This window comes from Ceratosolen solmsi, unplaced genomic scaffold, assembly GCF_000503995.2.
Source record: "Ceratosolen solmsi marchali unplaced genomic scaffold, CerSol_1.0 scaffold30, whole genome shotgun sequence".
Classification (NCBI taxonomy): Eukaryota; Metazoa; Arthropoda; class Insecta; order Hymenoptera; family Agaonidae; genus Ceratosolen; species Ceratosolen solmsi.
The window spans coordinates 3,929,632-3,944,454 of record NW_011948421.1 but is presented as its reverse complement, the minus strand read 5'-3'; the positions used below and the strand labels follow the sequence as shown (position 1 = coordinate 3,944,454).

Sequence of the window (14,823 nt, the reverse complement as noted above, 5' to 3'; positions counted from 1 at the left end):
AAAGACATTTTTATAGCAAATTCTTAACTTTTATACCATTCAAGATGATAAATTTTTTATTACAAATTAAACACATATTTTTATTTACAATTAAAAATAACTTTTTGTAAAACGTAATCAAATTATGTTTTATTCATAAATAAAATTTTTTCAGAACAAAATCTTTTACTACATGATACTCTAACTAATATTATTATCAGATTCATACAATGTTATTTTATATATATATATTTTCTTATATATATTATTTATAATATAATATATATATATATATATATATATATTATTTTATATAAATTATAAATTATGAAATTTAATTTTTTAATTATTCACAATATTATGTAAAATATAAAGAAATTACAATTCCTATCTTTCACAGACAAAAATAAAACTATAGTCTTTAATATATAAATAAAATATGTAAATAATGATTGTTTATAAAAAAAAATTTCAATTATAATATTAATCTACATATTGAATATGATTTTCGTATTACTGATTAAAATGAATCATATATTATTTAAAAAAGAATTTAATTAAAATTCAGCGTATTTAGTTGAAAAACATATTAAAGTTAAAAAATATAAAATAATTGGTATGTATGTATTAAGCTTATTATACTTTATTGTATACTACACAATTTCTTATTTTAATCTATATTTGTGAATTTTAAATTGTAATATTACTAATATTTTTATTACTATTTATTAGTAAGCATATATAGCATCAAATGTTATTGATAAAACTTATTATACTTAATAAAATTGTATTTGTTACAATGAGACAATTAAAATATAGTTTTTCATACAGAAAATATAATCAAGTGTGTTAAGTTCACACGCAAAACTGAATATATATTTTACTAATTTTTTTAAATTATTGAAATTTTCAATATATTATCTAGATACAAATTCATTATATGTCATATTCTTACTTTCTTTTATTATAAAAGATAATTAAGATCTTCAATTGCTATTAATATCTACCGTAACTCATACAGTACTTTACTAATTATCATATTAATTTTTTATGTAACATCTCATATCATATAACATGTCTAATATATCTTTAAATATTATAATATTTTATTTAATAATAAACAAAATATTTTCATTAAAAAATATTTGATAAAAAATGCGTATAACAAGGAGATTTTAAACAGTAAAATGCACTTTATATATCTTTATATATTGAAAATAATAATGCTGCATACTATGTACACATGAAAAATAATTTTACAATTATTGAGTATCATTTGTTCGTTTTTGAGATTAGTAGAAAGACGAAAACCTCATTAATCATAATTTTTCATAATTAAAGATGAGGATATCAATATTTTTATTTTGATTAAGCTTCCATAGAATAATTTCCATCTCTATATATAAATGTAGCCTAATGAATATATATGATAATATTTTCAGAAAATGTTTTTAATCTATATGTATTTCCAAAAATACTATCGCATATATTTATATAATTCTGCTGCGCTTACTATTTCTGTTTTTATTTTCTAACAGAAAACATTATAACTGCTTTACTTATTTTCTAATATTTATATGTAATAATATATTGTTTCTGCGATAATATATAATTTATCAGAATTAAAAATAGAATAATAATAATAATAAAGTATTATACTTTTTATCGTGTAATTATAAAAAATTAAGTTTATTTATAATCAATATTAGTTACCTATTACATTTACTAAGATTTTAATTGAAAATATGAATACTAATTTCATTCAAGATTATAAAATAAGCTATATATATATATATATATATATATATATATATATGTATATACATTTATTTATATAAACTAGTCATATTATGGTATTATATGTAACAATTACAGTGTTAGTTAATAATAATGCAATTAATAATTACACTAAGAAATAAAAGAACATTAGAAAAAAAAGTGCCAATAGAAACTTGTAATAAGCCTAACAAATTAAAACAACACTCTAGTTATTAAAAATATCTTAAAATGAAAATAATTCGAAATTTAATTCAATATAATTAAAACTTTTAATAAAAAAAATTATTCTGTTAATGTATCTTGTTTTATAACTTAAATAATAATTAAGATAATTATTATGTACTATAAATTTCAAATCATAATCCTGGCAAGCAAGTTAGAACAAAGTTAAAAGCAAACTGAAATAAATAAATGAACAGAAAATTATATGTACCAAAGTACAGAACGAGTATGTTTATGCTTATTATTTGTAATTAAAGTAGAAATTTAATGTAACCCGTTACATATTTTTGTAAACTATTATTATATTGATGTACTTAATTAAATTAAGATCATTATTACATATTCATAATTTTACTGTTGACAAGTGAAAATTAAATTTCATTTATGTTCTTATGAAAATAACTAAACATTTTTTCCAATCATTTTGCTAAATAAAAAATAATTTGCTCATGAAATAATTTTCTTTTTCAAACCATTTAAAAAACGTATTTCTTATAGATATGTAGTGTTTAACTGTAAGGTCACAATGTGCTACATTTTTCTCACTGTCTTATCGTATTGATTATATCAACATGGTGAACTAATATTATGAAACTACTTATATTTATGTATGAATATGAATCTGTACTTTTAATGATTGCAGAATAAAATATAAAAACAATGTATTGAGGAAGAAATAAAATTAATTATAAGTCAATAAAATTTTATTTTCTAATTTATGGAAAAAAAATTTTCAGTATATCTATTGTATCTGTTTTAATTTTATTTTTACAAATTCATTTTAAAGTTAACAGATTTGATGTATGATATGAGAAGAGCTTAAGAAGAATCCAATACGATCAAAAGTAATATTTTTTTATATTATTACAAATTGTAGCATTAGTAGACACTTTATATTAATAATTATGTAGAAATAATATTTTTAATTTAAAGCAATTTAGAAGATACTTATTGAAGATTTATATGCCCCAATAATATTGTGAATACATTATAAAACATTGCTAATATTAGTTCTGCTGAAAATTACATTGTAATTAATGTATTCAAAATTTTTATAGATATTGATTTAAATTGGAATGCGATGTATAATTTTATATAATTTTGAAAATTACCTGTTATTATTTTAGTAATATATTTATAAGCAGTATAAACTACCAATACATGCATCGTGAAACATTTTTAAGCATATCAAAAAGAAAGATGAGATGTTTATTTTTTGGACGAATTAAAATTTCTAAAACTTTAAAAACAAATAATTGTTGTTATATCATTAATTAGTAATTGAATAATTATTCAATCATCTATAATAGTTTTTCATTTATTAATTAATGGTGATATTGCTTGCATATCACCAATAATAATAGTATATTTAAAGTAAATAATTAAATAAATATTTCTAATATATTCTATTCAATTAAAATTAATTTAATATTTATAACTTATTTTTCACTTTTTCACGTACTTTGTTATTTATATTAAATATACGAAACGAGTCACTTTAATTGATGGTTTTAATAAGTATATACAATATATAAATTCTTATTATTGTGCGTAATTTTATGTTTACAATAATTTATTACATATTATTTCAAACAATGTGGTACATGCTATATTTTATCAAATAAAGAAGATCTTTATTTTAAAGTGAAAAGTAATTCATTTTTTAAAAAGCAGATTAAAATGATGTCTTAAAGTCCAATTACTTCCAAAAAAAAACAATTAATTTTTCACATAATTTGTTTACCAATATAGTTTTAATGTATATTAACGTTATCTAGAAAGATCGAGATTTCTGATATATTTTTTTAATTTTTAATAAGCATATACTATAATTCTGACGATTAAGTAGATGCAAATAATTCTTTAAGTAATAAAAATAAAATCCTTTGATTAACATTAATTAAAAATTACAATTAATATTAATTTCATTCTGATAAAATTCATCACAAAGCTGGTTTCTATAAATTATAATTTCATATATAGATTGATTTTAATTATAATAATAGAAATCAGTTTATTTTAAATATTATTTATATAAAAAGTATTTAGATCTCTTTGTAAGGAAAATATTATTAATTAATTTGTAATAATATAAATATTATATTTTTAAATGCTTCTAATACGGAATAAAGTTTTAATAATTTGTTTTTATTTTAATTATTTAAATACTTTATTAAAATTAATAACGTGATTTTCACAGTAAATTGTATATTAATATTTATTTGTAAAATTCAATTAAAGTTAAAATTTAGTTAAAAATTCAATTTATTATGAAATTTTTAAATTTCAGTATTTATATAAGTTATATAAACGCTTTAATATTTTAATTGCGTATATAGATTTAATTAAAAATAATTGCATATTTTAAATATTCGAATCAGTTTACGAAATTCAATTTTTTCAAATGTCACGAAACGAAATTTTATTAAGTGTATAATATTTTGTATACATGACATATATATCATATAACTTGTACATATTAAATCTTATACATATAACGATATAAATATGATTCTTTGTATATTGCCGAATAAAGACAAACATTTAAACATTAGTATTAAATTTTTTTGTAAATGATGTAACTTTTAACAGAAAAAAAAGAAAAATAATTTTTTTAACTAAATTGAACATTTATATTAATAATATTTATTCGATACTATGAGAAATAAAAATAATATGGTTTTCACAATAATTATGTGTAGATTAATTTTATTACAATTTATACGTGTATAAGAAAACACTAGACAAATAAAAAAAAAGGGTTTATTTTTAAAATATTTAAATAATGGAAAAAATCAAGTTAAGTATGGAATAATGGTGCACCTAGATTGATATAAATCTTAATCACTGATACCAAATTTGATAAACGTAAGATACAAGTCAATATTAGTATTTATTATATATAAATATAGTTTGTTTATTAAAATAAAGGTCTTTTATAAATATATCTCTTCATTATTGAATTATTTTTTAGATAATAGTATATTGAGCTGATTATTGAGCAAATGAAATAACTATACGTGGTGCTTTAGCATTGTTGCGAAAACTAGAAAAATTAAAATTCAGTGAGAAAACGCATAGAGGGTATTTAATTTTATAGCTATTTATATGTGATAAAAGAGACAAGAAAACATAGGCATCTGCAAGAAGAATGTTTATAAACAAAGGGATACCGAGTAACCAGCGATAAATCGAGAAAGTCGAGTTTTGTTGAAAGAAACACTTGTACCAAAAGCAAAGCAAAGCAAAGCAAATAAACAAGGGAGAGAAATGTAAGAGAAGCTGACCTCTTGCAGCTCGTCCGGCAACTTGCCCATCCAGCTGAGTGACAGCACGTTGCAGTCGCACTTGGCATTGTCGTTCCTCTCGAAGTAGAGGTGCATCCTTCAATCGATGCTGGGATGCGCGCGGGGGTCCTCCCCGGCACTCATTAAAGCCGGGGCTCAGGCCGGCCCCTAGTGCCCGGGGGGGCTGCTCATGCCCCGGCCGCGCACGAGGGCCGGCTCCTATCGATCGGCTTCGATTGCCCCTCGCCCGGGTGCGCACGCCCCCGTTCAAGAAAGTGGCCCGAAGACGGCGGCGCCGGCGGCTGGGCCGCGTTCCTGACTGTTTTCCACCATCTTTTACTCCCCCTCCCGCCCCTTTCCAGCCCTCGCACTTTATCTCTCGTTCTTTCGTTCGCGCGCGCACGCTCGAATCTCGAACTATCCTTCGAGCTGAGCTGGTGCAACGGGTAGAAGACCTAAAGCTTCAACGAGTGGCTCGTATGTACTGGCCGCAGTCGTTCGGAAGAGTGGCCCTCGCTGCCTGGCTTCGTCTGCGCGGCAATAACAGCTGCCACCTACATCGGGGCTGCTTCCTCCCCCTCGAGCGCAGCCCCTTCCTGCTTCCTCTCTCCCACCCTCGATCGTTCAAAACCTCCCTATTTCGACGTACGTTGATTTTTCAGCTCGGATCAGTTTCGCTTTTCTTTGGACTTGCTCGATTTCTTTACTACTTCATCGCCGCCCCTACAACATTTCTTCATCCACCGCGCTGTCTGATTTTTGTCCACTCTCCCTCCTCTCTCCAACTTCTCTCCTCCATACTCCTAATTCCTTCTCTTCCTTTGCCTAGGTCGTTTCTCATTACCCTTACCACTTAATCTATAATGCCGCTCCTTCCTTCCGCGAATTCTGCTCTTCCATTTTTACTTCATATTGTCATTGCACATTATGCTTTATACTGTTAGTCTGATTGTAAATGTCGAGTTCGAATGACAAGCAATGTATCAAGCAATTGTCCTATGCAATGCAATGCTAAATTATTAATAATAGTTTTCTTAAACTTTAGAGTCTCGAGTTTATTTCGATTTCGGCCCTACAAAGTGTCCGCAAAATTTTCCAAGTCAAATTAAATGCTATGCCATTTCCTTGTAACTACTCGAAGATATTTCTATTCCATTTTAACATCCATTTAAATATTTAATATCAAATTTTAATCGATAATTTTAATCGATAGCTAAATATATAATTGACCTTCGATATATTTACGTTAATCATTCACTCGTAAAAAGGGCCCATCCCCTCAAATTCCTCTCCCTCGTGCACCCTCCGTTTATAATATTGTTATAGTCTCGATCGAAATCGTATTAAGTCTGCAATGTTTCAAGCATAAAAGCCGCGTATACTCTCTCTGGATACCGAGCAGAGATAACGAATTCGTCAATTTTTCTAACTCGTCTCGCATCGTCCGTCTGTTTCTACTTGGGCCTCTCGCGCCCCTCCTATCCTTCGCTCTTCAATCCCCGTCACTACCAACCCTTCCCTAGAGCCTGACCAACCTCGTGAGATCGAGCAATTTTAATATCACATTTCTCCTTCTACTAATTCAACTTATTTCGTCGTCCTCGGAGTCACACGGCGCTTATCGCTTGTCCGCTCAACGTGCGACGCTGCGTCGATTGTATTGATTGTCCTTAGGGCCCGTGCGCTACCTCAATATCAACGGTCCGCGTGTGTGCGTGCTGACGTGGTGGCACTCCACCTAACGGGACCTTCACGCACTAACCGAGGGGCGAGAAAGAGACATTTTCCAAGAGTCCGCGAATGGTTATTGTTCAATCACGTCTGCTTCCTCATTTTGCTTTTGCCTCGTTTCGGGTTCGATCGAGGAGAATGGGCTTTTTATCTTTGGGCGATTTCGGCGATTTTTGCGATGTCGTCCATGGACAGTTGGCTCCATTAGCGGCTATCGCTTATACTCTCTTTCTTCATTAATCTCCTGCATATTGACAACCTAAATTGCATCATGGAAACGAACGTGCATTGTATTCCCGATCCTCCCTTCACTTTCCGTACGCGCCATTACACTATTTTTTTTATTTTTTATCAATTCTTTTTGTTTTTTTTTTGTTTTTTTTTTGTTTTTTTTTGTTTTTTTTTTGTTTTTTTGTTTTTGTTTTTGTACGCATAAATGCTATGTTGTTTTAATCAAGTTGTGAGTAATTTAGACAGTCGGTGTAGGCAATCGGTTAAAATAATTCGCACGTCTCTCTCTTTAATCACGAACTAACGAGAAAATTGTTATTTATTGTTATATTATTGTGAGAAACAATGTTTTATACATATTATAAATCTTCTTATCTGATAATAATACCACGTTTAAGCTTTAAAAATAATATGATGAGTGTTTACTTAAATTTTTTTTTCTCTAAAAAATCACGTAATTTTGAATAAATGGCAGATATGAAAAATAATGGCCAAAATGCGAAAGTGACTGTGGTGACATTTAAAAATAATTTATGAATAAAAGGAGCGCATTATTTTTATATAAATAATTACAATAATGAAAAAATCATTGCATCGTATGAAAAAATTATAATAAATCATTATCCATATCCATTCATCGAATAATTAATTCTAGATATTAAAAAATTATTTAAGGTTTTAGTTTCGGGTCAAGTAAGCTTTTATTAAAATAAATTAAAATTCTAATGTTTACCTTATTAGACATGAAAATTAGCTCTTTAAAATACCAAATTATGCATTATATAATATTGTTCGTACTATAAAATAACATTCTACTGCATTGGAATTAAAATAAATTGTAGATTAAAAATGTTGCGGTAATATGGTTAATGTAAAAAAAGAAATAATTAATTATATACCATGTGTTTTATAATTAAAAAAAAAAAAATTATAATTATATATAAGTAGATGTATATTTGAATCGAATTTTTATTTGCAAGGCATTTAAAACTCTATGGCTTTAAGTGAACGTGAAAAATAATTCATACACTGATGTACACCGAAGTGCAAATTATCATGTACAATTTGTTATTATTTAGTTTCTTTAGTCTTTTTAGTGCATATATTATCATTGATATTATTATTTAAATCACAATTTTCGTGTAATTAAATGATTTTATTATTTAGTATTTCATGGTTTTCAGAAATTTTCACCAATTCTTAAATTCCCTTAGTCAACTATATTTGAAATGATTAATGTATAACAACTACCTGCATATAGGCAATTATTCATTCTACTTGCGTCTGATCAAAATTGTCGTACTTCTACTGTTGCCCCGTCAATGCAATTACACGAGGAAAGAAATTAAAAATGTGGGATTAATCACTCAATCATTAACAACGCGTTGTTTTATTTATTACTAATTATAAGTTGTTAAAATGTTTATTATATTTTTTTAAAGTTTAAAGTTATTTTGTTTGTTTCGATTGAACAAATAGTTCAATAAGAGAAGGTTAAGTAATGATAGGTTATGGTTATTAATTAGAAATATTAAATTACATTATTATATTTATTTTATTAAGTCTAAAGTGTAAAATAAAATCTATCGTTGTTAATAATATAACATAATGGATTATAAAGATGAGCAGAATAATGAAATTGAAGCTTTAGATTCAATTTATTGTGGTGAATTAGAAAGTAAATAGCACTTTTTTTTATATATTTTTAATTATTGTGTTTTAAATTTTTAACTATTTTCAATTTCAGTTTTAGAAACAGAACCATTTCATAAATTCGCTATTCCAATTAAATCTGAAGAATATGAGTCAGATTCTGGCAATGGATTATCATGTCGATTGGAGTTTACATATACTGCAAAATATCCTGATGTACCACTTATTGTTTCTATTGAAGATGAAGAAAATTTTTATGAAGATGACATCGAAAAGCTTATGGAACACTTACAGGAGCAAATAAATGAGAATTTAGGAACTGTTATGGTATTTACATTAGTTAGCACAGCTCAAGAATGGCTTAACGTTCAATGGGATAGAACAAAGTTGAATAGAGAAGAAAATGCAGCTAGAAAATTAAAAGAAGAAGAAGAAGCTGAAAGAGTAATTTTATTTATATTATAAATATTAATATTCTTGTGTCCTGTACTTAATATCAAAATATAAATTTAAATTTACATGTTATGATAAAATTTAATTTTTACTAACAGAAAAGGTTTGAAGGAACCAGAGTTACGGTAGAATCATTCTTAAGTTGGAAAGAAAAGTTCAATGAAGAAAGTGGTTATAATAAACGAAAGGAATTAGCTGATAAAGAAGGGAAAAAACTTACTGGCAGAGAATTATTTGTAACAGACAAATCTCTTGACCAATCTGATCTTAAATTCTTAGATGATGGCAAGAAATATAGATTTATAATTTATTATTATAGATTTATTAAAGTAATAATTATTTATTTGGTTCTATAATTTCAGCTAGTACCGTAAAAGTAGATGAAAGTCTTTTCCAAAATCTGGATGATCTTGACTTGGATGATGATGATAATGATGATGACAATGATGATGATGATGATGATGATGATGATGATGATGATCCAGATTACAATCCAAATGCTTCTGATGATAGTGTATAAATGAACAGTTTATAATATAGTGTTGTCGTTATTAATTACAGAATGTGATGAGTTGATAAAAGAATTATAAAAATTAAAATATTAGCTCAGTGAAATCTTACATTCTCTCAATTCTACAAACACTTGTGATTTCATATTTAATAAAATTGACTCTGAACAATAGTTGTTTGGGATAAGTGGTTTTTTTTTAACAGTGTAGAAAACAACAGAATATTTTTATTCATAAAGCTTTATTTAAGTAAATGCATCTTACTGGTACTTTTACCTAAAAATACCTCAGTTAATTAATTCAATTGTATATTTCATTTGTTTTAAAATTTATATTTTATTTTCTCGAAGCTCAAGGTGTATCCATACTTAAAACAGGTTTTATTGTTATCTTTGCTTTCATAAATTTTTACCCAAAGCATAATTAATAATAAATTTATCACAATTGTAAGACCATAAAATTCCACACCTCTTTAACAAATTTAAAGAAACAATAAATTTTTAAATAAACCTGTAGTCGAATTTCATACATTTTCTTAATGTCATTTTTATAAAATATTTTCTAATGTACTTTTAAAATATATATATTTTTGAAAAATATAAAGTTTAAGTTTTTCTTTCACGTGCAAAATAAAGAATAAAAAACTTTTTCATTAATTTAAGAAGTTAATGAAACAGTAAGTTCATACAAAATATCGCATGTACAGTTATATTTTTAGAAAAATTATTAAGTATAAACAATAATTGATAAAAATTTAGATAATATTCATTGAAATTTCGGAATATATCAATAATAATTTTATGTTTAATGAATAGACTATTAATACATGAAAAAAAAATCTTCATAATTTAATTTAATGAAATTCTAAATTTTCAATAAATAAAAAACTATTTGTGATTTTTTTTAACAATATTTTTAATTACTTCTTTTTATTGAAGCCTGTTTTCATATGTATAGTGCTTGTAATATATTGAATGTAAATTATTTAAATTGATTACCATTCAAGTTATTTATACATCATATGCGTACATAAGAATTATTTTAACGTCATATTTACATTGACGCATAATTTTTTTTAATTTTTATTTTTTTCTTCTATGCACTAAACATAAATGACAAGTCAGTCTTTAATTTACAATTAGGTTTTTCAATTCTCCTGTTTCATTTTGCACATTTCGATGTATTTTTGTACTTTAGAAAATATAAAGTATGTCTTTATACGAAAATAATTATAGGTTTAATAATTGCATTAAGTATGTGTATATAAGTATGATATCGTGCATGAGTACCATTTAAAAAAGACGATTTCCTCAAACTGTGCCTAAACAATTTTGTGCCTAAAAATAACACCTAAGATTGCATGTACTAAAAAATACGTTACGATTTTAATTTCTGCCTCTTTTAGCTCTATTATTTGTATCATTTTAATTTTTTTACCTATACATAACATTTACGCGTAAATATCGTATCGATCGTTTAACGGTGGGATTAAATTGATCTTCTCAATTGATCACTCAATCACTAATGAAGCACTTGCATAGCTAACAGAACTATCATTCATATTATTGCATTGACTGCTTTGAGCATATTTAAGGAATTTAAGTGTCATTCGTTGGGCATTGCCACTATTTTTAATGCTTTGTATTGTCTGAAACAAAATTTATGTACTTTTATTTTGTAAACATTTTATATATGATTATATGATGATATGATGATATTTTATATATATATATATATATATATATATATTTTATTATGATTATTTAAAAATTATTTATATATTTTTCTATTTATTTTATAATTTTTACCTGTAGTAATATTCCTATTGGATGTCTACCACAAATGGTATTTTCATATTTCTTTAAATATTCAGTGAATAACGAGGGTGTTAACTTTTCAATTATATCCATTCCCTATAAATATAATTTATATAAAATTACACATTTATTTCAAAATATATATTAAATAAAAATTTGAAATAATTGTTAACCATTTGGTCGAGATTTTTAATAGAGTTATAAATAGGACCATAAGATTTATCGTAGTAAGTATATCGAAACCGTTGTCCCCAATGGCAGAAGTCAGAAGAAATGACAAATAAGTTTTGAGGATTAGCCATGTAGGGTGCCAAAATTTTTCCATATTCAGCCTCTTCAGCAGGTGTAAGAGATCCAATAAGAATAGGAATAATGGTGAATGAATCCTGATAACTGCAAAATAAAAATAAATATTATGAAACTATATTTGAGAAATATTTATTTCTTAATATAAAGTTTTAATCTTAATTAATTTTTTAAAAGTTTGATTAAGAACCTACCCTTCCATAACTTTAGCTATGTAAGGAAGCTGCATTTCAATACTGTGTTCCTCCTCGTCCTTGTCCATGCTCAACCAGTTAAATTTTTCAGTATATATCAATTCTTGACAGACTAGAAAGTCAAATTATCAATTTTATTTATTTAAAAATTTTAACATAAAAACCGATAAAAATAAGAAAAAGTATAATAACCTTGTGCGTCGATTTTCAGGTCGTACAATGGAGTCTTGTAGGTGGTAGCCAATGTCAGAGAACAGCGTGATGCTCCGTGGTGGGACGGGCCTAAAATGAATATCTTGCGGCTGCATAACAGCAAGTCTGTCATTTCAAGTCACCATGGGTAGGAATGAATAAATGTATCACTTAATAAAACTAAAAAGGCTTTTTAGCTTTTTCCTACAAAAAATATTTAAAATATTAATGAACTTACACTGCAACTGGACTGATTTGACGATATGCATATGCGGCACAAGCTCCACAGTAACTGTAACCAGCATGGCTATAAAAATGAATACTATTAATTCTTTTCATATATAAAATAATTATCAAATTAAAATACATATACTAACGGTGATATAATTGCTCTGGCTGGTCCATGAGATAAATCAGCAGCATTTAACCAATCTCCCAGCTCTTTATTTAAATCAAATGCTTAAAAGAAATCACACACAATTAATAGACAAAAATCTCAAACGAGTATGGTACGCAATATTTTAAATTGAATATATAAATGGTATAAGTAGACTCAAAATACTTATAAAGCATTTAAATTGAAATATTGTAAATATTAACATAGTATATATAGTTAATTTTTTTATTCTTAATCCAGAATTTGTATATTTGCTAAAGAATTTCAAAGTGTATAATAATTTGTCAACTTTCTTAAAATAGTTAATGGGATTTTTGTTTTTTTGATTCGACATCTATTTTATTTTAATGAATGCCTAAGAAAATGAATGGAGGAAACACTAATTAAGAATTTTCCTTAAAATTACCGTTCTTCGTGTACCAACTACCCGAGTGACTTGCTCTTCTCGGCGGCATTTTCCTGAACATTCTTAAAAATGCGTTTCACGAATATCTTTCAACATAAAAATGAGAGGTCTTCTCATCCACAGCTGTAGAACTGAAAGAAGACGAAGCGTGTTATTGCATTGTCTCAGTACTATTGCTTGCACAGAATATATATCAATTTATTGAACAATTACTATTTATATACATTTATATGCATATGCATGCGTGCCCCTTTGTGCGCGAGCGCGCGCGCGTCTGCGCACGTGTGTGTGCATGCGTGGGTGAATGCATACGCACACATATGCATATATATTGATATTTTATAAATGTGAAAACTGATATATATGTATATATATATATATATATATATATATATATATATATATATATATATATATATATATATATATATAGATAGAGAGAGAGAGAGAGAGAGAGAAAGAGAAATTAATAAATTTTTTATAATAATCAAAACTACTCGTTGAAAAACTTCTGGATTTATTTAATGTAATGTACCTATTAATCGTTCCTATTTTTTGTCAATTCTGTAAAATGGTAAGACACAAACAATCAGCAAGACGCCCAATAATTCAGTGGATGCAGTTATCTAAAGGATATAGCTAAGTAAGCTGGAAACAGAGGGCAGCAGATATGTTTCAGGTTAAATGTTTGCGTGCGCGAGCGCGCGCAAGCACATACTCGCGTTGCCACCTCTACTTGGGTATGAATATCTCTTCATTTCACACCTCATAGTATTTCGTTTCTGATGAAGATATCTATAGTTCACATTAGTTTAATACAGTCATGAATATTATTCCAAAAGATATTTATGAAATAATTATGACAATAGGAATGTATGGTCACGATTCTTAACATTAATTTAGTCTAAGTCATCTGTAATATAAATGCATGTACAATATAGTTTCAATGACACTGATCGAGACCCAATGCACATACTACGCCGCTGCTACATATAAGTGAACATATTTAAATTTTTTGCATGGATTGGAAAATATCATCAATTTCATAGTCTTCCAACCAGTTATTATCGTACGCAAATTTGTATTTTTTTAAAATCAATAAGACGACAAACTTTCAGGATCTGTATTATTTCGATGCTTTCACATTATCTACATCATTTTATTAAACCATGTCAATGCATTTCTCGTTATTTTTTATTAATTTGTTTATTAGATAGATTTTTTTAATTACCACATAAAATAATTTTGATATCTAATGTGCACATTGTAATACGTGAACTGTTTGTATAACGTTTTATTTATTTTCTTTATTTTTGTGTCCACGTATCGACATTAATTGAAAAAATTCATTATTCGATACAAATATATTTGATTTAAATATTATAAAATTATAACAACTTTTATTATAAGAAATATAGCGTATATTTATTTAAATTTTTTTAATTCGAAAAATCTGAAAAATGTATCAAATTAAAATTATTTTATTGCTTGAAATTTTTTTTCTTTTTTTCTTTTTTTTTAGTGAATCATCTTGAATAATAAAAAATATTATTTGTTTAAAAAACATAGATTTCAATGTTCATTCAAATATTTAAACATAAGATAAAATTTTTTAATTAATATTATCATTGTATTGTATCATATTATAATATTATTAGTAGTTGCTA

At 26.2% G+C, this 14,823-nt stretch overlaps 3 protein-coding genes across 4 annotated transcripts in view; 1 reads left to right on the top strand and 2 right to left on the bottom strand.

The window, feature by feature from the left end:
* Tusp (WD40 superfamily protein Tusp) overlaps positions 1 to 5,649 on the bottom strand; it is a 50,724-nt gene extending 45,075 nt beyond the window's left edge. Inside the window, exon 1 of the mRNA XM_011498903.1 lies at positions 5,268 to 5,649. Coding sequence (XP_011497205.1) covers positions 5,268 to 5,363 — 96 coding nt within the window. The 5' untranslated portion in view covers positions 5,364 to 5,649. The remainder of the gene's footprint in view (positions 1 to 5,267) is intronic.
* A 3,188-nt stretch (positions 5,650 to 8,837) lies between these two features.
* Positions 8,838 to 10,374, top strand: LOC105361369 (RWD domain-containing protein 1). The gene is made up of 4 exons (XM_011498524.1): positions 8,838 to 8,907; positions 8,977 to 9,326; positions 9,434 to 9,620; positions 9,698 to 10,374. Exons 1-4 carry the CDS (start codon positions 8,838 to 8,840, stop codon positions 9,853 to 9,855), a joined length of 765 nt encoding a protein of 254 aa, XP_011496826.1. The 3' UTR covers positions 9,856 to 10,374.
* A 564-nt stretch (positions 10,375 to 10,938) lies between these two features.
* LOC105361368 (protein MEMO1) lies at positions 10,939 to 13,390 on the bottom strand. 2 transcript variants are annotated; one of them, XM_011498523.1, is made up of 8 exons: positions 13,157 to 13,390; positions 12,731 to 12,812; positions 12,592 to 12,660; positions 12,354 to 12,479; positions 12,162 to 12,273; positions 11,835 to 12,054; positions 11,653 to 11,757; positions 10,939 to 11,492 (listed from the first exon to the last, which is right to left on the bottom strand). In XM_011498523.1, the coding sequence occupies exons 2-8, from the start codon at positions 12,774 to 12,776 to the stop codon at positions 11,355 to 11,357; spliced, it is 816 nt and encodes a 271-aa protein (XP_011496825.1). In that variant the 5' UTR covers positions 12,777 to 12,812; positions 13,157 to 13,390; the 3' UTR covers positions 10,939 to 11,354. The 2 variants fall into 2 exon arrangements, with proteins under 2 accessions (XP_011496825.1, XP_011496824.1); XM_011498522.1 differs by having other exon boundaries at positions 12,354 to 12,463.
* Between the last annotated feature and the right edge of the window lie 1,433 nt (positions 13,391 to 14,823).